We start from the raw sequence: 23,814 nt of genomic DNA, 5'->3' as shown, positions 1-23,814 counted from the left end.
AGGGCTCCTGCTGGGATGATGAGAAAAATGCTCCCAGGACCTTGGGGGTCTCCCACGCTCCCCCTTTTCACAGAAAGGTCCCAAAGACACTTGCCTCACACATGTCCGATTTCTTGGGCCCGGGGCTGCTGGACTCGGTGCTGGCACCCTCGGCCGGGCTGTGGGCACGGACCCGGCTGCTCATCTGGATGCCACCCTCTTCTTCCTCAGCCTGCTCAACCTGGCCAGGACTGTCCCCGCTTCCAGCACCCTGGGGCAGGGGAGCGTGTAGGACTTCGGTGCAGAAGAGGGTGCGGGGGCCATGGAGCTCGCAGAAGTGGCACAGAGCGACGATGGCATTCATGGTGCTTGGAGATGCCAGAGGCCTGCAGGATAGAGACGCTACTTGTGGGCTGCCCCGTCCATGCTGGGAAATCATGCCAAGGACCCTGACACACTGGGGCCACAAAGGGAGTCCTGACAGGCTTCTGCCTGGCGGAGAGATGTCCCCACTGCTGAGCACCTACTGTAACTGTTGTTACACCAAGGACAGGAGAGATACAAGGGGGATGGACGGACGGATGGACAGACAGACAGAGGAAGAGAAGTATGAACCAACAACCACACAGAAAGTACTCGCTGGGACTGCAACAGGTCCAGGAAGCAAACACATCTGTAGGCACCAGGGGAATGACATTGAGAAACAGGATCGGCGCCGAGGAAGGTCCTTCATCCGTCGTCACCTGTGGGGCAAGGTCTGAGTGCTGGGACACCTGGGGTGGGGGGCTCACCTACAGAGACAGACACATCTCATTCCTGTGTGCGGAGACTTGGAACACAACACTGTAGCACACACAGGGAACTGAGAGGAAGCAGGACCAGAGGAGGGGCGCTACACAGTTCCCAGTGGAGCTGGAGGGAGCGGAGCGTGCAGACCAAGCAGGTGGGCTGGGTCGGAGACGGGCAGACCTACGGGCAGACGCTGATCTCATCAACATCTGGCCACAGCCAGGCGTCTGGTTTGTTTTAGAAATGGCAAGACACGCAGAGTTCTGACGAAGACAAGTAAGCTCTGGCCTTCATCTTCCAAAGCTAATGTGCAAAAGCAGACTGCAGGTTCCAGGTGACAGTCCCGCTCACCACTCGAGAGTGATGGGGCACAGGCAGGTGACCCTGACAGGAGGGAAGGCCAACAGCACCAGAGTTTCCAGAATGAGAGGCAGACTCCACTGGAGGGAAGTGAGACTGTGGATCCTGAAGGCAGGAACAGGGGAAACAAAGGAGGGGCAGGTGGGGGGGGGTGAGAGGGGTGGGGGGGCAGGGTGTGGGGAGACAGACAGACAGACACACACACACACACACGCTGGGAGTGAAGTCTGCAGGGACTTTTCACCTTCATGTAGAACTGAGTGGGGCAGCCAGGGCCTCAGACACGGACCATGTGACTTCCACAGATCACGGGGCCCTCCAGAGACGGGAAGAAAGAGCTGGCCAAGGTGACAGAAGGGCCATCTACGCCATCCTGCTGGGCCAGAGTGCGTTAATGAGGAAAGAGGGTGTCACTCGGCCTTGAGAGAAAGGCTATCCTACAACCTGCTGTAGCCTAGACAGAGCCTAAGAACGAAACCACACAGACACAGGACAAGCTCTGGTTGGCCCACTCGAGGGATCTGGGGGAGCTGGACTTGACCCCTGTGAGGTGGGCAGATGACAGAGCTGAGGGGGGTGGCGGCGAGGGCTGGCCAACAGTGGGCGTGCCGATGCCACTGAACTTCCACACGCCTGGAGTGTTCAATGTCATGTCACATGTGTTTTATCACAATTTCAAAAAGGAGTAGTAGCCAGGCATGGTGGCACACCTGTAATCCCAGCATGCCCCAGAGGCGGAGGCCAGTGTAGTCTACAAAGCAAGTTCTAGGCTAGCCAGAGTAAGACCCTGTCTAAAACAAACAAGCAAAAACAAACACTCAAAACCGATCACCCACAGAGCCACGTCAAGGTAGAGGAGTGAGGAAAGAGTGGGTACTGGTGCTCCACTGGAAGGGACGGGGTGAGCCTGAAAAGGTTGTTGTGCTGGGGAAGTCCCCATCTCCACCTGATAAAACGATCCCAAATGAGCAGAGCCTGGAGCCTCTAAAGAGGGTGGAGGCCAGGAGGCAACTCACTCCTTCTGCAGGCCGAGCAGCTGAGGGGCATTTGTCCTCAGATTTACAGCAAACAAGAAAAGGTGTTCAAGATCAGAAAGAACGTCCTTGGGGTTCTAACAGCAGAGACCACCACAGCGGCAGAGGCAGGGACAGCCAGGGCCAGCATACCTGACCCATGGACACTCTAGACCATACTGGCTGGCTGGAGAAAGGTCTGGAATGGCAGATCAGAGTGACCTTGTATTCTCCACACCCATCATATCCACAGTCACAGGCGACAACTCAAGATTTAAATCAACCATAGCCAAGCTCAGGTCCACAGCCTCACCAGCCAGGTTTAGAGCATTCACACAGGGCTCAAAGCCACCATCTGAAGTGTGTGGGTTCCAAGATATTTGCATCTAAAAAAAAAGCTCTATAGAAGAGTCCCACTCAAGGCAGTGTGCGGCCATTTAAGTCTCTAAATTATAGGCAAGAAGACACTGACCAGAACCCACACTGCGTCTCTTTTGAGGACACCTCCTTGGGTATCATCCCTTGGAAGGTCAGGCATGAATACGACCAAGGCGGTGTGGCCAGTCAGATGGCACGCCCGGGAAGCTGGCAAAGCAGGAGCTCACGCACCTGCACAAGCGGCCGGTGACAGACACTTGGTTGTCTCGAGCTGCCTCCTTTGAGGTGACGCTCCTCTAGTGTCTCTGCAGTCATCTGCCTGAGCTGACAGGGGGCCGCAGCACCGGTCCTCTCAGGTTAGACCAAACAGTGCTAAAGCAGGAGACAGGGAACTGGGGATGGACCCTTGGCCCGTGGAGAGTCTCACTGTGGTGTGAGACAAAGGAGCTGGTGGGACAAGTCCCGAATATGCTGCAGGCCTCATTCTGGCTCATTCTTTCTGAGCACTCCAGTCCTTACACACTAGCTCATGTAGACGGACACCCCCGCCCCGCCCCGCCCTACCAACTCCCATTCTCCTAGGCTTTGGGACCTATGGTGCTGGTGTTTCCCCTTCACAAATGCTATGTCCCCATCAGTGGAGACTTTGTCTAGTTAACTACAGTCCTTCAGTGTCCGCTGCAGTTCCCAACACATGGAAGGCACCATACTTGCTCAGAGAGATAACCAACCACTCTAACCAGACAAACTGGAGGTATCAAAGGAGTTTAGACACAACCACAGTCAAAGCAGAGTCTATGAATCTAGAGGCAGAGAGAGGGTTCAAAGGGCTTGCTACATTGTGGTCATGGACCACTATGGCTTAAGGATCCAGTACAGCTGGTCATGGTGGCACACATCTGGAATGCATACACTAGAAGGTGCCAGCAGGAGAATCAGCCAGCTTCAGCGACATGGAATGAGCCAGGCCAGCCTGGGCTAGCCTGGGCTAGTGTCTCATAAACAGAAGAAAAGTCCACTGCAAGGGAGTTGATGAAGCAAGCTTCATCTAATGGGATAAAGACGCTGGGGAAATAAAGGAGTCAGGACCCAAGACAGAAGCATGCATGCTGGGGAAGGGGCCGTATCATCTTTGCAGGGGCATACAAGGAAGAGAAATAAGCATCCTCCCAGCAAAGCATGCGCACGAAAGCAGCCCTTAGCCAAGGACCACCCATGTGTGGAACATCAATACGAACCTTACACTCTACAGATCACAATTCCGCCATCCTGCCTAGACCAGAACATGCACAAATCCCGCCGGACGAGGCAGCAACTGCACTGGAATTCAAAGACTTGATGTTTTCTGGGAAAAGAAAGAAAAAAAAAAATCAGACCTAATTCTGAGAGCAAAAGTCTTCATAGCTCCTCAGGTTGTTTTGTACGAGGCACCTGAATCCTGGTCAGGAAGAGGCCAGTTCTTCAGTAGCTCTCCAATTCCAACGTCTACCACATTTTTACTGAGCAAGCCTCTGGGAGTGTGCCTAGCCACCCTCCTTCCCAGTTACCACTCACAGCTGAAGACAGTCTCTTCGCCACCATACTTACATTCTTCGAGGCAGGCTGTGCATGTATGCTGCTGGCCCACACCGTCTTAGCCTGGCAAAACGTACCCACACCATTCTTCCCTGGTGTGCCCCGGTTTTACCTCAGCTCTATTTCTTGTCTTCTCACAGTACCAGGCCACTAAGAGTGCCTTGTAGGCAAACAGGGGGTTACAAGGACCCCCACTGAAGTCAGCAGCAGCTGTGACTGTCTCCCACGGGAAACTCATTTCTCCCAGCTGCCACCCTAGCTAGAACAGAATGGGGAAGAAATTCAGCCAGAGGGCTGTATGTATCTACAGCTCAGAACCACTCCCCACTCCACTACGGCCGCCAACTTCAGCAGGATTTCCTTTACGGAGCGGAGCGCCCAGTCACTTGACACTAGCAAACAGTGTCACGTGCCCTGACCTCGCCACTGTTTGATGACAATTGTAATAACCCTGCACCTCCAGCACTAACTACACTGGCTGTTGGCCTTCAGGTGCTGGTGCTGCGACTTGTCTCTGCTGGGCACCATGGGTGGTGCCAGGCCCCCAAGAGCTGCAAAGCCAGCCCGTCCTCTCCGCAGGTCCTCCTCCTAGCTCCCTAAAGCCTAGGGCTGCTTCTCCTCGACTGCGATCCACTGGCTAATCCAGAGCTAAACGTTCTTTCCAGTACACGAGGGCGAATTATCCAGCCAGAGTGGAGAGAAGTGAGGTGTCCTCCCTGCCCTGCCCTGGGGGTGGCTGAGCGAGGCAGGCAGAGCCGCCCGAGGGGCGTCCTAGGACGGCCGTCCTGCTAGAAAACGGACGCCAGCGGTGCTCAGAAGTAAAGCAATGATCCCGCTCGGGGGGGGGGGGTGGGGTGGAACCCGTCACCTCCCTCTCCCCGGTGTTTACCATCCCCGCCTTCCATTCAGCCCTATAGCCCAACACCAACCCAACACGGGCGCTCGCCGTCTCCTGGATGCCGGGCCGGAACCCACTGGTGACTGTCGGGGCCTGCGAGGCCGTCCCTAGCGAGCTGCCCCTCGCCGAGTGCTCGCCCGGTCTGCAGGCCCTGCACCGAGCCCAGCGCGTGACCCAGCCGGACCGAACCATCCGCAGGCCGGCGGAGGGAAGGGAACTCCAGCTCCCGACCCAAGCGAGCGGCGCCACGTCCCCGGGCAGATGGCCAGGGTGTGCGGAGCCACGCTGTGCAGCGTTGCGCTCCGCCGCGCCAAGGACAGAAGCCCCACGGCCACGCGTGCCCCTGGGCGCCGCTTGTCGCCCCGCGGAGAAGCGCAGATGGTTCCGGCCGCCGAGAGAAGCCATTCTGCAGGGGTGAGGTCAAAGCTAACATTTCAAAAGAGTCGGAAAGAATTAGCCAGCGGGTACCCCGGTGTCTACAGAAGAGAAAAGGGAAGTGGAAGAATTTCCCTAGGGCGCTGTGAGTTTTCCCGGCTCCACTCCTCGCCGGTTAGGCTGCCGATCGGAGTCAGCTTCTCCCCTTCGTGAGAAGTGGAAGGTGCGGACAGGTCCTGGGAGGGAGGTTGGTGACAGAGGGACTGCGGCTCAGCGGTGGTCTGAGCCCGACCTACCTTTGCAAACTAGCTTTCAAAACAGTTCGGGGGACCTTGCCTTGGTGGAGGTGGGACTGGGGGTTGGGTTGTGGGGGAAGGCTGGGGGGCGGGAGGAGGGAGGACAGGGGAATTTGTGGTTGGTATGTAAAATGAATAGAAAATCTCTTAATAAAAAAGAAAAAAGAAACAACAACAACAAAAAACAGTTCAGTGTTTGTGGTTTTGCTCAATGGTAAGCGCAAGGCCCTGGGGTCGCGCGCGCGCGCGCACACACACACACACACACACACACACACACACACACACACATTAAGGAGTATTGGTTTGGCTATGTAAAACTGAATTTTAAAGCCATTAGTGCATAACGTGGGCCCTTCCTATGAAGACAGATGAGAATTCAGCTCTTGGCCTGCCTGCGGCTTGACCCTGGAACTCAGGCTGCCAGCTGTGTGCAGTGGGGCTGTGCACCCCAGGAAGGTGCTCAGAATGTGGTTCTCAGGAAGTGGGGACGTTTCAGATGGTCTAAGTAGAAGTAATTGGTAGGTTCATTTGTTTTTCAAATCACAGGGGTTTGATTTCTTTTTCTACAACTTCGTTTTGTTGGAGAGGGAACAGGAGGAAAAAAAAAATGAAATTGCAAACTTGTGTTTTGCACCTTTGTTTACAGCCTGGTAAAGATCAAGGAGTGCAGGGTAGAGTTACAATGTTAGGTATTGCCTTTGAGTTTTTATTCTTACCAATCTAATTACTTCTGATATTGTGAGTCAGTGGTGGAGACCACCTCCTGTCTCCGAAGAGGTTCTTGTCCCCCCACCCTCCTCCAACAATGGGGTAAGCAGACAGCAGAGTAAGAACGGAGATACTTGTCAACTTGGGGTTAACACCCTTAAGCCGGACAAAACAACTTTTTTTTTTTTGGTTTTTCGAGACAGGGTTTCTCTGTGTAGCTTTGCGCCTTTCCTGGAACTCGCTTTGGAGACCAGGCTGGCCTCGAACTCACAGAGATCCGCCTGGCTCTGCCTCCCGAGTGCTGGGATTAAAGGCGTGCGCCACCACCGCCCGGCCCCCCCCTCCCCCCCCCCCCCCCCCCCCCCCCGGACAAAACAACTTTAAAGGGACTGCCACTCAGGATATAAATGAAACAGGGTTGAACTCTCCATAGCAGTGGGATGTTAGGAAGAGCCAGCACACCTCTGCAAAGGCTCTGAGAACCATATGCTGGAAGGAAATCAGAGGACTGGAACAGCTAACCAAAAGCAGTCATTTTGGAACAAGTCTGGAGGTCACTGAGGGGGCAGCAGGAGCACCGTCTCCAGGCTCCAGCAGGTCTCCAAGGCAGAAGCAGCTACCAGACACCCACTGATCCAGTCCCAGAAGCTAGCTGAAGCAAGCTCCCACAGAAGTCTTGGCCACAGGAAACCTCCTAACTGAAAAGAAGTTTGTCTATGGAAACTGGCTGATGAGAATTTCAGTACCTAGAGGGATTGGAATATTGCAGGTCCAAAAGCTAGTTACCTTATTTCGGGCTGGTTCTAGCCCTCCAGAACAGCCATTCATTGCCCTCCTCTGTGTCGGAACAAGTAGATAAAAACTTTTTGGAGGGCTGGAGAGATGGCTCAGAGGTTAAGAACACTGGCTGAGCCGGGCGGTGGTGGCGCACGCCTTTAATCCCAGCACTCGGGAGGCAGAGCCAGGCGGATCTCTGTGAGTTCGAGGCCAGCCTGGGCTACCGAGTGAGTTCCAGGAAAGGCGCAAAGCTACACAGAGAAACCCTGTCTCGAAAAACCAAAAAAAAAAAAAAAAAAAAAGAACACTGGCTGTTCTTCCAGAGGTCCTGAGTTCAATTCCCAGCACCCACATGGTGGCTCACAACCATCTGTAATGAGATCTGGCTCCCTCTTCTGGCCTGCAGGGACACATGCAAACAGAACACTGCGTACGTAATAAATAAATGAATCTTTAAAAAAAACAAAAAAACTTTTTGGAGTCTATTAACCAGCCGAACCCAAAAGCTCAGGTAGTAAGTATCTTGGCCCTATAGAAAAGCCCCCCATCTAGTTGTACCTGCCTCTCTGAGGTACCCAACAATGTATTTTAAACTTGACTTATGACTTTATTCTGTAAAACTATAAACCTTCATGAAACTGCTTCCACCTCGGAACATTTAATTTGGGGTAACCTAACTCTGTGTTCCCAGGCCGTGGTTACTCAAAATGGCTCCAGAAGGCTCCTAGAACCAGGCACTTAAGCCGTCCAGCTCTTCCTTCTCTGTGGAATTCTGCAGCAACTCTGGCTCTTCAGATCCAGAATATCTTAATTTATAGAGGTTCCAGGGTGCCTAATGACGGTAGGTCTAATTATTTAAATGTGAATATGCAAATAAGGTGGAAAGAGGGCCAATCAGGGAAGAGCTATCGAACCCATTGGGACAGGGAAGAACCCCAGTGCTCCAAAGGTTGCCTGAAGTTCACAATCAGGTCTGCAGATCATTGTACCTCTGGAGGTGGGAAACGCTTGAGGCTGTCTGTTCCTGGCTGCTAAGGTACGTGTCTTGGGCAGTTGTTTACTGCGCCAACAGCTGTCCACCGGCCTACTTTCTTCTGCTCCTGTGCCAGCTATCATCACAAACTGTTGAAAAGCTCCCTATGGGGCTGTGGGAGGGCACTACCCCTATTAATTGGACTCTGTAAACTTGGTTTAGAGGCTGTTACAAGATAACTTCTGGGCAAATTCAAGTGACTTGGAATTCTAGTTTTATAGTTGTTTTCAAAAAATAGGGTCTCACTGTATAGAGCTGGCTCACCTGGAGCTCACTCCCTATATAGACCAGGCTGGCCTCAAAGCCACAGAGATCCCTTGCTTCTGTCTCCTAGGTGCTGAGATTAGAGGCAAGAACCATCACACTCGGCCCTAGTTTTACTTATTTCTGTCATCAATATAGCTGGACATGTGGAGACAGGAGCCAGGGTTGCAGTCTGAGGCTAGGCTGGGTGACATGAGACACTGTGGCCATACCACCTGAACATGCCCCATCTCATCTGATCTTGGAAGCTAAGCAGTCAGGCCTGGTTAGTACTTGGATGGGAGACATTGTCTCACAAAGAAAACAAAAACCAAAAATAACCAGGGGCTAGGCATGCCCTCTAGCTTGGTAGTGTTTGCTTATCGTGTAGGAAGCCTTAGGTTCGATCCCCTGCACCACATAAATCCTGGGGTGGTGAAACACGCTGCAATCCCACACTGGGAAGCTAAGGGAGACTGGAGGATCAGGAGTTCAGGTAGGTTTGCAATACACAAGAAACCTGACCAAATAGCAGATAACTGGAATGACCTTGATGAAAGGCTAAGTGTCTGCAGCCTCCTTGTTGCTAATGTTTCCCAAAGTCTAAAAGAAAACGTCTTTCCAGGCAGACAGTGGTGGCGCACACCTTTAATCCTCCCAGCACTCGGGAGGCAGAGGCAGGCAGATCTGTTTGTGGCCAGCCTGGTCTACAAAGTGAGTTCCAGGAAAAAAATCTTTCCGACTTTTGTTGATGAGAATTCATGAAGGAGCCAGCTGCCTCTGTGCTAATGAGTAGAAGACTTATAAAACTTTCTACAAACTAAAATTAGTGACAATGGCCGCTTTTATTTTAAAATACTTACTTTGGTGATTTTGTTTTTCCCATTTTCCTCTTAGTAGCAGGTGTTCTTTGTGCTCTAGGAATAAATCTGCAGGAGCTGGGCAAGATCTCCGTACAGCTCCATTCTCCAGCCCCAGGGCTGTTGAGATTAATGCTTGCTTCTGGGGGTTTAAGACCAATTTTTTTTGCTGTCTCTTTTGTTGTTTTTTTGTTTGTTTGTTTTAACTCTGGGAATTGCTTTTCTGGATTTGTTTCGGAAGCTACTGCCTCATTCACACTGTCCTTATCTTCGTGATGATAAGGAGGGCTACGAGGCCACTGGCCATTTCAGTAAAGTCCACTGCGCACTCATTCCTGCTGGGCCTGACCTGTGTGTCACTGCTGTCTTTCTCAGTCACCCATTCTTTGGAGGTGATTAAAGAAAAATTATTTTTGTGTATAAGCGTATGCTTGCACATACGTTTGTGTATGTATTACATACATGCCTGGAGTCCACAGAGGCCAGAAGAGAGTCTTGGATCCTTTGGAGTTTAGATGGTAAGCTATCACATCAGTACTGGATTCACACCCAGGTCTTCTGTAAGAGCAACCAGTGCTTCTACCCCTGAGCCACTGTTCCAGTTCCCCTACTCCAAACAATTGTGTGTGTGTAGCCATGGCTGTCCTGAAACTCACTCTGTAGACCAGGTTGGCCTCAAACTCACAGAGAGCCACCTGCCTCTGCCTCCTGAGTGCTGGGATTGAAGGTGTGCGCCATTGCCTGGCTCCAACTGTTTTTTAATACTTTATGCCAATATTTTCAAAAAGAACCAAGCATATTCACTTAAGGGTCTTTAACCCTCCCCCCCCCTTTTTTTGGCAGTGCTGAGGATGGAACTCAGGGTGGAATATGTGCTAGGCAAGTACTCGACCAATGAATTACACTCCAACCCTTTTTTTAAAAAAATAATTTATTTAACTTTATTTTATGTGCATTGGTATGAAGTGTCAGATCCCCTAGAACTGGAGTTAGAGACAGTTGTGAGCTGTCATGTGGGTGCTGGGAATTGAACCTGGGTCCTCTGGGAAAGCAGCCAGTGCTCTTAACCCCTGAGCCCTCTCTCCAGCCCCCAACCCTCTTTTTACTTTTTGAGGCAGGGTCACATTAAACTGCCCAAGCTGTCCTTGAACTTGTGATCCTTCTGCCTTACTCTGCTCAGCAGAGGTTACAGCCTGTATACCAAGTTCTGTAGTTCCTGTGACTTTTTTTTTTGTTCTCAAGACAGGGTTTCTCTGTGTAGCCCTGGAACTCGTTCTGTAGAGCAGGCTGGCCCCAAACTCACAGAGATCCACCTGCCTCTGCCTCTCAAGTGCTGGGATTAGAGGCGTGCGCCACTACACCCAGCATGACCCTGTAACTTTTAATCAAAGACTGGCTCTTTTATTGCTTCATTTGGCACAAATCCAATAGAAAACACAAATGTAATGCAGATACTGGATTCTGGGGGCAATTAATGAGTGGCACTAATCTAGGCTAGATTACCATGGAGAGACAAACTTGAAACTTCTTAGAGAACTGGTAGTTCCACGAATGAACACCCACCCAAGACGGCATCTTGGACATCAGCAACATACCTAATTCCCTAAGTACAGACTTGCCAACCTCTGGTATCATACAGATGCTACAGGCATTCGTATGTCAGCATGTTCACAAAGGAATCTGCTGCGAGAATTGCCTTGAAGGACGGACAGCGAAGGCCATCTTAACTATGCATGCATTTAAATGGGCCCGATAGTGCTCCAAAGCCAAGACAGGCAGCCTCAGAAGCAACATGCTAAGCAACAGGTGTGAAGTCCTAAATGCTCTCAGAAGTGAGCAAGGCATGAAACCTGTGGACCTAATGACTTGGCAAAAGGAGCCCGAGCCAGGAGAGAAACAGATTCTACAACCCACACCCAGGTACTGGGAAAGAAAGTGGCACCCAGGGGAGGAGGAGCTGCTCCCTGAGTCCCGGGAAGTCCCAAAGAACCGCACGGCTGACGGGGGGGGGGGGGGGGGGGGGGGGCCTAGTAGGACAGGGTCCCTGCCTTCCGAGTGGGGAGGGGGAGCTCGCCTCCTGACTTGAGTCCATTAGGGCACTTTGAGGCTACTTCTAGGAGCATGGCAGAATGTGACTTGAACCTGGGACCATCCAAACAACTGGTGGCTCTTCTCTCCTGCCTGGCTTACAGCCCTAGTTCCTGATGCTTCGATGGTCTGGCCTCAGGAAAGTTATAAAACTACCCGAAAGTCACCTGCACTTGCCCCCAACACTGGTTCAGGGATGACAAGGGTCAGTGGGCTAGCAGGTAAGAGAATCTTAAAAAGAGGATGGCACAACCCTTTGAACTCAAAAACTTTCAAGCAATGTGGAATTTTAATGAACCAATCTTGGGAAACAAATGTAATAGTATTTACATCACTAGAAGTCCTTACCAGGCATCTTTTTTTTTTTTTTTTTTTTTTTTTTTTTTTTTGGTTTTTCGAGACAGGGTTTCTCTGTGTAGCTTTGCGCCTTTCCTGGAACTCACTTGGTAGCCCAGGCTGGCCTCGAACTCACAGAGATCCGCCTGGCTCTGCCTCCCGAGTGCTGGGATTAAAGGCGTGCGCCACCACCCAGCCCGGCTCTTACCAGGCATCTTTATTTCGTCACCACTTGAAGCTATTGTAGGTGATTTTAATTTCAGATTCTGATAAATACTGCTCAAATTCAGCTTTTTAAAAAAACGAGTCCACAGTTCACTACACAAACAGAAGATAACTTCCTTTAAATATGTCCTCTTTCCAAAACACAGGTATACACAAACCTAAAAGATGCCAGCTATAAGCAATATTAATAATGGAAGAGAATCTGAGTCTAAAGTTGTCACTATTGGCTTATCAAATCCAGAGGACCTGCAAGGACAGGTCAACTACCAGTGTGGGTCTACTTTACAGGACTCGGAAGATTCAAGTTTCATTAAATTTTTCTTTTGACATTTATGTGTGCGCCATGTGCAAGAACGCCACTGTGCGAGTGTGGCAGTCAGTGAACACGTCCTCTCCTTCCACCATGTGGGTTCTGAGACTGAACTCAGGTTCTCAGGCTTGGTACCTTTACACACTGAGGCATCCCGCCAGTTCAAGGGTTTCCTTCAAAACAAAACAAAAAAACAAACCCACATTGTATGTACTTGTGTGCCACAGCATCACAGCATGCATGCTCAGGACAAGACAACTTATGGGCATCAGTTCCCTCCTTCTTCCATGTGGGGTGGGGGAACTGAACTCAGGTAATGAGGCTTGGTGGCAAATGCCTTTACCTGCTGAGCCTTTTCACTGGCCCTGAGTTTTGTAAATAGTGAAAATGTAGACTGGGATATAGCCTAGGGCTAGGGTGCCTGCCTAGCTTTCAGGAGACCCTGGGTTCCATCCCCAGGACTAAAAGTAAGTAAATGAATGAATAAATAACAAAGATGCCACTTGCCACTTAAAACATTTGGAAAAAATGCCAATGAGCCAGGCATGGTGGTGTATGCCTTTAATCCTTGAACATAGGAGGCAGAGGCAAGCAGATGTCTATGTTCATGGCCAGCATGGTATTTCCTGGCCATCCAGGGTGCGCAATGAGTCTTAAAAAACATGCTAGTGATAAAAATGATGACATGTGGTGGTGGTGGGGAACCTGGCACCTGTGCATGGGGACAACAGAGGACAAGCTACAGAAGTCTGTTCTCTCCTTCCACATTGTGGATCCTGTCATTTGAACTCAATTCACTGGGCTTGTCCAGAAGAACCTTGTGACCTACTGAGCCAGCTCACTGGCCTGATTGGTATTTTTAAAGAAAAAAAATGTGTTTATTTAGTGCTAGGGATGGAACCCAGGACTTTATGCCTGCTAGGTGGATGTTCTATCATTTAGCCTTACCACAGCCCATAGAGAAATTACTGTACTCTTTCACTATTTAGAATACGCTTCTATAATGATATTTAATAGTATTACCCCTGTACAAATCCAAAGAACTAACATTTATAGACCAATATGGTACATATTTTAAAGAATGTATTATTGTGTGGCATTGTAGGCATGTACCTACCACAGCACTCATGTGGAGGCCGACAACTCTAATCAGTTCTTCCCACTTTATGTGAGGATTAAAATCAAGGAACTAAACTCAAGGTATCAGGCTACAGAGCAAGTGCTGAGCCATCTCACTGCTCTTTCTAAAATCGGTGTGTTGCACGTGTGTGCCCACGTGCATGCACGCGGAGACCAAAGGAAGACCTCGACTATCTTCTCCACAGCTCTCTACCTCACTTTCTTGGGGCCTTTCGCTGAAGCACGTTCACACCCTTTGGCCAGGCTGCTTGGCCAGTGAGCTCCTGGGAACCAGCTCTCTTTGCTGCAGTTGAACAGTCATGCCCAGCTTTCCACATGGATGCTCAGGTATGGCTGAGGCCCTCGTGCTTGTTCTTACCACTTACCCCCTTAAAGACCAAATTTATTGCGCTTTAATAGGACCACACTTCACCAGTACTCTCTACCACCACAGAGGGCTAGCTCAAGGACTTCTGGCCAAGGGGTAATGAGGCTAGAACAAAATCCAAACATCTCGGCAGAGGACCCGAGATGTTTCAAGAAGAAAAGGGGCTGTTTAATGGCTCCGTGGGTAAGGCACACTGAATGCCAAGCCTGGCAATCTGAGTTCATTCTCCAGGACCCACAGGGCAGGAGGAGAATAAATCCCCCAATACATACACACACAAAATAAAATACAATCAAAAAGAAAATTAGAGACAGGAAAAGGCCCCAGGACGGCAGAACACTGCACACATGGCAGGAAGTGCTGAGAGCCAACAGCACCTCACAGTCCCACCCACTGCCACCAACCCAGGAATTCCGATGCTGCAGTGTAGATCCCACTCACTCTCCCAACCAACTATCTCCACTCACAATGGATGTATCATTAAAACCTTTGCAGGAGCCGGGCGGTGGTGGCACACTCCTTTAATACTTAGGAGGCAGAGGCAGGTGGATCTCTGAGTTCGAGGCCAGCCTGGTCTACAGAGTGAGTTCTAGGACAGCCAGAACTATAGAGAAACCCTGTCTCGAAAAAAAACCAAACCAAACCAAACCAAAACCCTTTGCAGAGGGGAAGGTGGTAGAGAGCACACACTAACATTCAAGGGATTACAACAAAAAAGGTAACTTTAATGCAATAATAACAATAATCTGAGGATAAATAAATCCACAACAGACTCTAAAGTTTGATTTTTGTTTTCTTTCTTTTGCAGAGACTGGTTTTCTGAAAGCAATAGGACTGAAGATGTTAACACTGAATTTCTCAATGTCCAGGTGGAACCGGCGTGGGACTGGCATGGTACTTCCTGCTGCCCTCTTCATAGGCCAAGGTGACAATTCTGTTAGCTCAGGATGGCGTTAGTTTCAAGAGAAACTGGAGGGCTTGTTTCCTGAATCATCTTCTTGTGAGCCCATACTCTGCGAAGGGGAAGGCAATTGGTGTGCTGTGACCGACTCTATCAGGACTCTTGGGAAAGCAGGCATGCCAGCTACTCGGCCTGTCTGCCCTGCAGGAAAGCCACCTGGGCCTTCCCTCGCCACACTCACAGGCAGTTCCTGACAAGCACCTCTGTGAACTTATGGGTACTGCTTTTTAACAACAGTGAACTTCTGTTTAATAAATGAAATTACGTTTTTGTGCTTAATGTGGTAATATCCCTCTGTGTCCACCCATTTCAAATGAGAAGACCCTTGTTTACCTTTTGAACAAACTGGGGATTCACTGTGATCTCCTGGTCCATGGCCTTCAGCCGTTCATCCAACTCTATACACTTTAGCATCTGTGCAAGAGCCAGAGAACCATGGTCAGCAAGGGGCTTTGGTTAGTCACAGACTTTGTAACCGACTGTAGTGGGGGGCCAGAGACTCACAGTCACTGATCTGAAACCCTCAGCTAAGGGCTTCTGAAGTCAAAATATGTGGATTCAAAAAGTAAATACATGTACTATATACTACTCAATATCCCAGAGTTGAATCAATACCTGCAGTCAAACCCATCAGCATCTGCCTCACTGAAACCGATTTTACACACACACACACACACACACACGCACACGCACGGACGCACACGTTTATTGTGTATATGTGCACACATGTAAGCACAAACACATGTGCCATGGTGCATCTGTGGAGTCAGAGGAAAACCTGCAGATGTCAGGTTCTTTCCTCCTACCATGTAGGTCCCAGGAACTGAACTCAGGTGGTCAGGCTTGATGGCACATGCCTCTAACCGCTGAGCAATCTTGCCAGTTCCAAATGAAGGTAACATTTTAGGTGACATTTTGATATCCAGAAATTATAAAAAAAAAGAAAAAAGAAAAGAAAAAAAAGTAATAAAGTTCCACTTTTTACTATGTGTTATTTTTTAGGATTCCTGGGATTTTTCTTTTAAAAAAAAATGTATGAGTACTTAAGTGCACTAAGTGAACCATTTGTGTGCAGTTCCTGCAGAGGTAAAAAGAGCATGAGATCCCCTAGAACTGGGGTTACAGATGGTTGCAAGCTGCTTATGGGTGTTAGGAACCAAACTCAGGTCCTTCCTTTGGAAGATCAGCCATTGCTCTTAACCTCTGAGCCATCTCTCCAGCACTATCCTGGGAATTTTGTTGTTGGTTCTAGTGTTCAGTCTTGCTATGTAGTCCAGGTTGGCCTCAGACTCACAGTCATCTGCCTCCCAAACACCAGGATTAAAGGCACAGGCAGCCACGCAGAGCCAGCTTTTAATTTATGTAACATGACCTTACTCATTTCCTTCCTCCAAGGTCCAGATGAACCAACTTACTCCCAGACCCCAAAGCAGCCCTTAAGAGCAGCAGGCCCTCCCTCACACACAAGGCAGCCCATGGCTGTGGACCATGTTTCTGACACGGCACCCCTCTTCTAGATGCCCAGGATATTGCTGCTGCTGACATGGGAGATGCCTTCTGATCTCCCACCTCAATGTCCACAGAGACAAGTCCACACACTGGCAGTCAGGCACAAGTTAAACACTAGATCCCTTGAATGTTTTTGGAATTAAATTAGTTTTTGGTAATCTATTTAGAAAATCTATCCTACCATTTAGTATACGCATCCAATCAATCGAGAAGAGTTCCCAGCAGTCACTTTGAAATTAACATTGCAAGAACTGTGTCCACTGGCTGGGAACTGCCTATAAAACACTACTTTGGAGCAGAGGAGCATTTCAATACAGCAGCTCAATCACCCATCAAAAATGCCCAAACACAGGCGGTGGTCGTGCAAGCCTTTAATCCCAGCACTTGGGAGGCAGAGCCAGGCAGATCTCTGTGAGTTCGAGGCCAGCCTGGTCTACAGAAAAAGTTCCAAGACAGGCACCAAAACTACACAGAGAAATCCAGTGGGGGGCCGGGGCGGGGGGGGGGGGGGGGGGGGAGCCCAGGCAAATCGCTTACCTCTTGATCAATGTTATGAAGCATGGCTGGGTTATTATATTTTTCAGGATTATCATGGAAACTGACCATACCATCCTTCTGATTAATACTTGCAAAAATTTCCCCATCTTCTATCTAAAAAAAGAAAAAGAAGGAAACCATCAAAGTTTAGACCTGACTCGGAATATATAGTCAGTGATATAACCAAAGGTCGAAAAGCAACGCATAAGTCTTGCCGTGTCACCCAGACACACCTCAAACTCACGACCCTTCTGTCTCAGACACTGGATCTAGGTCACAGGCTGGCTACTTAAAAAAAAAGAAAAAAATACGTATGGATGTTTTGCCTGTAGAGTAACCCTTGCAACTAGTTACAGATGGCTGTGAGCCACTCTGTGGGTGGTAGGACTCAAACCCACATCCTTTTGATGAGCAAGTTCTCTTCTTAATCCCTGAGCCATCTCTCCAGCTCAATTACACACGCATTTTAAGCACTATCTATCTATTCAGTGTTGACTAAATGCTATATGCTAGGCATCATTACAGATAGATGCCAAGAAGATGAAAGCTGACACTCGCATATACAATCTCCCCGTGGCTGTTTTACCTACCTCCATACCTCTGTCTCTCCCTTCTCCTCTCACTCTCTCCCTTATTTATTGACAGAGGGTCTCACTATGTAGCTATAGCTGGCTTGGACTTCATTATGTAGACCTGGACAACCTCAAACACAGTGACCTGCCTATATCTGGGATTAAAGGCAGGCCTAACACTCTCATGTTTTTTATTTATTTATTTGGTTTTCTTTGAGACAGAGTTTTACTTTATAGTCCAGGCTGGCTTTAGCTTGAGATCTTTCTGCCTCCACCTCTCAAGTGCTGGATTTATAGGCACATGCCACCACCATGCTGGCTTAACGAACTATTATATCATTGTGCTCTAAAACATTTTTATTATTTATGTGTAGTAAATATTTTATTATTTATAGCACTGCAGGAGTGCAAGTGCCAGCAGAGCCAGAAGAGTACCTCTAATTCCTGAGAACTGGAGTTACAGACAGTTGTGAGCCACCACTTAGGGTCCTCTGGAACAGCAGCCATCATGCTCTTACCCACTGAGCCATCTCTCCAGCCCCTTCGTTAATCATGTTCAAGTCAACAATTCATTGGGATTTAACTGTTTTCAGTCACCACCTCTACTTAGTTCCTAAACATCTGCAACTGTCTCAAGACCTTCACCCACCAGAAGCCATTCCCTAGCCTTCATCTTCCCAGCCTGGCAATCACTAACCTGCTTTTTCTCTATGAATGTGCCTGTACCAATCTTTTTTCTTTTGAGACAGGATCTCATGTAGCCCAATACGGCCTCACACTCTATGTAGCCAAGGGATGAGTTTGAACTCCTGATTCTCCTATCTCTACCTTCCATGTACTGGGGATTACACATGTGCAATCCTATGTACAGCTTGAATTAGATATTTTCTATAATGGCAACGTATCTTTTTTTTGTTTTTTTTGAGACAAGGCTTCTACATGTAGTTTTGGAGCCTGTCCTGGATCTGTTCTGTAGACCAGGCTGGCCTCAAACTCACAGATCTGCCTGGCTCTGCCTCCTGAGTGCTGGGATTAAAGGTGTATGCCAACGCCGCCTGGCACAGCAATGTATCTTATAGGTTCTTTTTTTGTCTCAGTTTATTTAATGTTAGGGCTCCATCTTCCTTTTTCCATCTGCAGAGCTGAAGATTAAAGCCAGGCTTCACACATGGCAGGTGGGTACTACAGCACTGGGCTCCAGTCTCAGCTTGCTTTCTTTTTCTTTTTCATGGTGGATTTGTGTTTTTGAGACTGAATCTTTTATATATTTATATATATTTCAGCCCAGGCTGGCTTAGAACTAGAGACCCTCCTGCCTCAGCCACGCTCTGCTAGTGCTGAGATGACAAGTGTGTGGCACTGTGCCCAGCTCTGCCCTTGCATTTTTAAACGGTGTGTCATAGTCACATAATTTATTTTTCTTCTTATTTTTACTGTTGCTACTGTCTTGAGACAGGATCTCACTCTACAGTCTTGGCTGGCCTGAACTCACTATGTAGACGAGGTTGGTCTTGGACTCACAGGACCGACCTGACCCTGCCTCAAGAGCTGAGTCATGATTTCTATTACTTCTGCATTTTAAAACATGAGGCTACAACATGCTTTTGTTTCATCAGTGGAAATTATGCTCTGCTTTTTCTGCAATCTTTTCTACTACTGCTGATTTCAACGTAATTTCAAGGTCTGTCACTGTTTTAGTTACATCAGTGACTGGGGACTTATCTCACTGACACAACCACATCCTGACCACAAAGTTACAAAAACAGTAGCAAACAGAAGTCCTGATAGCTATTTTGATCCCTAAAAATACTCCATGGTCTTTGTTCTGGTTTGAAACAAGGTATCACTCTATAGGCAGGGCTGACCTATAACCCACTCAACCACCCATTAGGAAACCCAACATAGCCAGATGCCATAACAATCCTCCTGCTTTAAGCTCCTGACTGCTATAATTACAGAATGAGCCACTGTGCCCAGCTTTCCAGTGTGACTACTGTTTGGCTCACTTGTGAGCAATGGAACAAGCTGTCTAAAATGGTCATTCTTTGCCTTGGAAGAGACAGTAGATGAGGTTAACGAGATAGCAGCTCCAGCCCAAAGAATATTAATAGAATTCAGAGTTCTCTAACAATAGATGTAAGTTACTGCAGACTTAAATTCTATCCGGACTATGGTTCACCACAACAGCACTTTTTGTAACCCACAATAGAAAATGATCTCGATGCCACATAGTTAGAATGGAAGGGCAGCGTGACACTACAGCCTGAAAAGAGAAGAACTACAAATACATCTACATGCATGGCTCTTACAAAGCATGCATCATCCACCTTTCAGATAAAGCTTGAAATAAACAACCAAACAAGCTGTTAGAAGTCAGAACATCACCGAACTTTCTAGCTAGGGCTAGGGATGGAAGCTGGCTATATTTTGTCCCTTCATGGATATCTTCATCTTTTGAAAATGTGTTTAGTGGGGGATGGAGCAATGAATCAGTGGTTAAGAGCACCGGCTGTTCTTCCAGAAAACCCAAGTTCAATACCCAGCACCCACATGATGGCTCACAACAGTCTAGAACTCCAGTCTGAGGGGATCCAAAGTCCTCTTCTGGGGATACTGCATGCATGTGGTGCAGACAAAACACCCACACACAAAATAATAAATTTTAAGAGAGAAAATGTATGCAGTGGAATACCCATTTAAGTGTACCTTTATGCACATTACCTAGTAAAATGGTAGCTTAAGAACCCTGCCTCACCAGCCTGTCATCCAGGGCCGCAAAGTCTTTTAAAGGTTTGTTTTATGTGTATATGTCTATGTAAGTGTGTGCCACATGTCAGGTGCCCTCAGAGGCCAGCCAGAGTTACAGGCAGTTATGAGGTGCTAGACATGGATGCTGAGAACTGAACTCAGGTCTTCTAGAAGAGCAACAAGCCCTCTAAATCATTAGCCCTAAACGTTTATGATGTAAGCTGGTTGCCACGTGTGTGTGTCTGTCCTAGCAGTCTGTCAGTTCTACTGCCACGTGTAGCCAGACTGATACTGCCCACAAGGAGGGATGGGACTTGACTGAGAATGGAAATCAATACGGCAGAGCACACTGCTTCAGCTACTATTTATTTATTGGCAAGACTTTCTTGATGTTGAGGGTGTTTCAGCATACATACTTGTAATCAAATGATACTATCACAGATCAGCATAATAGCACTACTTTATGTTTTTTATATCTGAAATATTTCAGGGAAATTTCAATTGACTTAAATATAATAAATAAGGAACTTAAACTGGATACAACCATGGTGTATATTGTACAAGTACATTTAACTGTCTGAGTGTCCTCAAGGATTCACTGTGACTGAAACTTTGTCTACAGGGTGGTAGGTACTATTTGGAGAGCAGAAACTTTAGGAGGTAAGGCCTAGTGGGAGGGCCCTAGGGGTGTATCTTTGCAAGGAATTGTGAAACCCCAGTCCTTCTCTTCTAGTTTGCTCCTTACATATGCTCCTATCATCATGTGCCACCCTCACCAAAGGCCCGACCAATAAGACCACCTCATATTGGGCTCCTATCATCATGTGCCACCCTCACCAAAGGCCGACCAATAAGACCACCTCATATTGGACCCAAAATGTGAGCTACATCATCCTTTCTAAACTTTCTAAAAAGTTGCTGGTCTCATTCACTTCTCTGCAGTAATGCAGCCATGACTAGGGAATCTGACTTAAGGAAACAGACCGAAATGTCAACAGTGGTTGACTTTGAATATTCACTTTTTGAAAACCTCTTATTTTTTCATAATGAACACCCACTGCTTTTTTTTTTTTTTTTTTAATTTTTTTTTTATTTACTTTTTTTTATTTTTCGAGACAGGGTTTCTCTGTGTAACTTTGCGCCTTACACCCACTGCTTTTTATAAGAACAAAAATCCACTAGTTAAAACTTTTAAAACATACTTACCATGTGTAGAACATATTTCTCTGCCTCCTGAGGTCCAGATAACTGCACACGACTTGCCATATCTTGTAACGATAGTGTTAAAAAGGTCTGCAAGTCAGAAGTCAATTAATCACACATAGAAATGGAAAAAAAACTATGTACTGAATGTGTTCTGCATTATTTCCATTGCTATATAAGATAAATCTTTGTGAATGTGACTTGTGGGCTGACGAGATGTCTCACTGAGTAACGGTGCCTGACAGACAACCTGAGTTCAGTCCCGACACTCAAATGGTGGAAGGAGATAACTGGTTCCCATGTGTTATTCTCCACATGCTTTCCACTCATGTGTACAAGTACACACATACAAAACCAGTCAATGTTTAAAAACCACTTGAAATGAATGAAACCAGTGGTCTCAGCGGTCACTCTCCAGAGGAGTAACCAGAAACAGTTAATTCCCTATACATGAATGGCCTGTTTTATAAATAAGAGAAAAGTCAAGTATTAAGGACTACACAAACGTGGAAAAGGAAGTCAAAGTGACATTCTCATAGAGAAATGCTCATTCTCACATCATTAGGAAAACCATACTAAGGCTGCATTTTCCACTGGTCAGCTAGTGGGAGAGTACCTGCAGTATCTGTGATACAGGCTTAGGTTGCTATGGAAAGAGGCTCAGGACATACTGATGAAAAAAGGGGAGACTGGCATGCTCCTTATAGGTAACTGTCTTCACAAAAACACAGAGAAGAGACATGAGAGGAATCTAAAACCTAATGTCCAGCCAGGTATGTTTAAACACACTCAGGAGGATGAGACAGGTGGATCTCTGTGAGTTCAAGGCTAGCCTGGTCTCATTAGCAAGTTCTAGGCCAGAGAGGGCTACACAGTGAGACCCTGTCTCAAAAACAAAACCAACCAATGTCCAGACACGGTGACAGAAAAGTAACCCCTCTACAATGGATGTGGCAGGTAAAACCCCCATTCAACAATTCCTATACCTGGTCACCTTGGGACAGGGTTTCCATCACTAACATTAATGCATGCATGGTCTATCTGCTGAGGCTTCTATGAACAGCTTCTTTCTGATTTTCTAGTAAGAAAGAGGTTTCATTTAAGTAGAAACTCCTTTCTCTTGTCTGCTACTATTACTCTGGTACTAGCACCTGATGCCAAGTGTGACTACCACCATCAGAGATCTCCCTTTGGATGGACACTGTCCTGCCTACCTCACTTTGTGGTGGTCCTCCTCCAGATGTCCTGAAGAGTGCTCATGAACTCAGTATTTCATGACCTACCATTTGCTGGCACACGAAGGACCCAGAACACAATGAGTTATGAGCCACTTGTCTCAGCTTGGCCTCACCACTTTAAGAGCCTCCTTATTTGATTCGATTCTTTTTTCTTAACATTTTATTTTTCTTTTGTGTGCTTATTTTGTTCCAGATTACCCTATCTTAACTAGAAAACATTTGACTATACAGCCACCTCAAAAGTACAAGCTGGTAACTGGATCACAGTGTCAACTGTAACTGATGGTTTTCATAGCAATGCCTGCATACATTTCAAGACAGGGTCTCACTATGTAGCCCTGGCTAGCCTTGAACTCAAGAGATCTGCTTACCTCTGCCTTCCAAGTGCTGGAGTCCCAGGCATGCCACCATACCCAACCACATTAGATTTCAGTTGGTTTGTCCAGCTGACAGCTTACATTTGTTTCTCAACTTTTCTGAGAGGCTGTCCTTTGTCACAGTCTTCATTTTCCTCTTACAAATCAACCTCTTACCAATTCTCTGCTGACTTCTTTGAATCAGGAAGCTATCACTATTCTCTGTAGAGTCTAGACTATTGGGAGGAATTCCTCCTGCTAATCAGTGACAGCTCCTTACTCCGTCTTCTCCTCCAGACCCTGTGTCCCCAATGGCCTGTCTACCTCCACCTGCCTAATTCCCTACTCTGCTTCTTTAGCTTCTCATCCAAAAGCATCCACCCTCACTTTCTGCTGCTGCTGGGCATCCTGGCTACAGCTTGATTTTGCTCCTATAACTTTTCCTACTACCAGCTACTGATGATGTGGGCAGAGCCTGGGAACGGGACCCTATCATTTCACCAGCTGTCACTGCCAGGTTATGAGCATACTCCTTACCAAGAGCCAAGTGCTATTTAAGCTTCTCTTAGTAGAATTCCTATTCCTTGAGCATACACTTTTAAAACATTTTATTTTTATTTTATGTGCACTTGCTTTGCCTGCATGTATCTAAGTGTGAAGGTGTCAAGTCCCCTGAAACTGGATTTACAGACAGCTGTGAGTTGCAATGTGGGTACTGGGAATTGAACCCAGGTCCTCTGGAAGAGCAGTCAATGCTCTTAATCGCTGAACCACCTCTCCAGCCCCAGCATCCACTTTTTAAACAGGAGATTTAAATTTATATGCTTCTCTTCACAGTTCAAACACTTATAAAGAGCGTATTTCTTTCTTCTTTCCCCCCTCTTGAGTCAGAGTCTTGCTATGCTGCTCAGGCTAGCCTTAAGAATCCTCTCTCATC

The 23,814-nt window shown here is 47.7% G+C and overlaps 2 protein-coding genes across 4 annotated transcripts in view; both read right to left on the bottom strand.

Annotated features, from left to right (window-relative positions):
• Flcn (folliculin) overlaps positions 1 to 5,154 on the bottom strand; it is a 19,778-nt gene extending 14,624 nt beyond the window's left edge. Inside the window, exons 1-3 of the mRNA XM_052757366.1 lie at positions 5,024 to 5,154; positions 3,758 to 3,864; positions 95 to 365 (exon numbers count right to left, since the gene is read on the bottom strand). Of these exons, the coding sequence (XP_052613326.1) occupies positions 95 to 343 (249 nt within the window). The 5' untranslated portion in view covers positions 344 to 365; positions 3,758 to 3,864; positions 5,024 to 5,154. The remainder of the gene's footprint in view (positions 1 to 94; positions 366 to 3,757; positions 3,865 to 5,023) is intronic.
• Positions 5,155 to 11,914: 6,760 nt separating this feature from the next.
• Cops3 (COP9 signalosome subunit 3) overlaps positions 11,915 to 23,814 on the bottom strand; it is a 29,288-nt gene continuing 17,388 nt past the window's right edge. For 2 of the 3 annotated variants that reach the window (XM_052757367.1, XM_052757369.1), the window contains 4 exons: positions 21,287 to 21,373; positions 16,761 to 16,874; positions 15,048 to 15,128; positions 14,458 to 14,766 (listed from right to left, as the gene is read on the bottom strand). In XM_052757367.1, the coding sequence (XP_052613327.1) occupies positions 14,713 to 14,766; positions 15,048 to 15,128; positions 16,761 to 16,874; positions 21,287 to 21,373 (336 nt within the window). In that variant the 3' untranslated portion in view covers positions 14,458 to 14,712. Of the gene's footprint in view, positions 12,420 to 14,457; positions 14,767 to 15,047; positions 15,129 to 16,760; positions 16,875 to 21,286; positions 21,374 to 23,814 lie in introns of those variants that run through there. The other variant, XM_052757368.1, reaches the window with a different exon arrangement.

The sequence above is a fragment of the Peromyscus californicus genome, unplaced genomic scaffold (assembly GCF_007827085.1).
Source record: "Peromyscus californicus insignis strain IS unplaced genomic scaffold, ASM782708v3 Scaffold_3__1_contigs__length_106647218, whole genome shotgun sequence".
Classification (NCBI taxonomy): domain Eukaryota; kingdom Metazoa; phylum Chordata; class Mammalia; order Rodentia; family Cricetidae; genus Peromyscus; species Peromyscus californicus.
The sequence above is the reverse complement of the archived record's forward strand: the minus strand, read 5'-3'. Positions and strand labels throughout refer to the sequence as shown.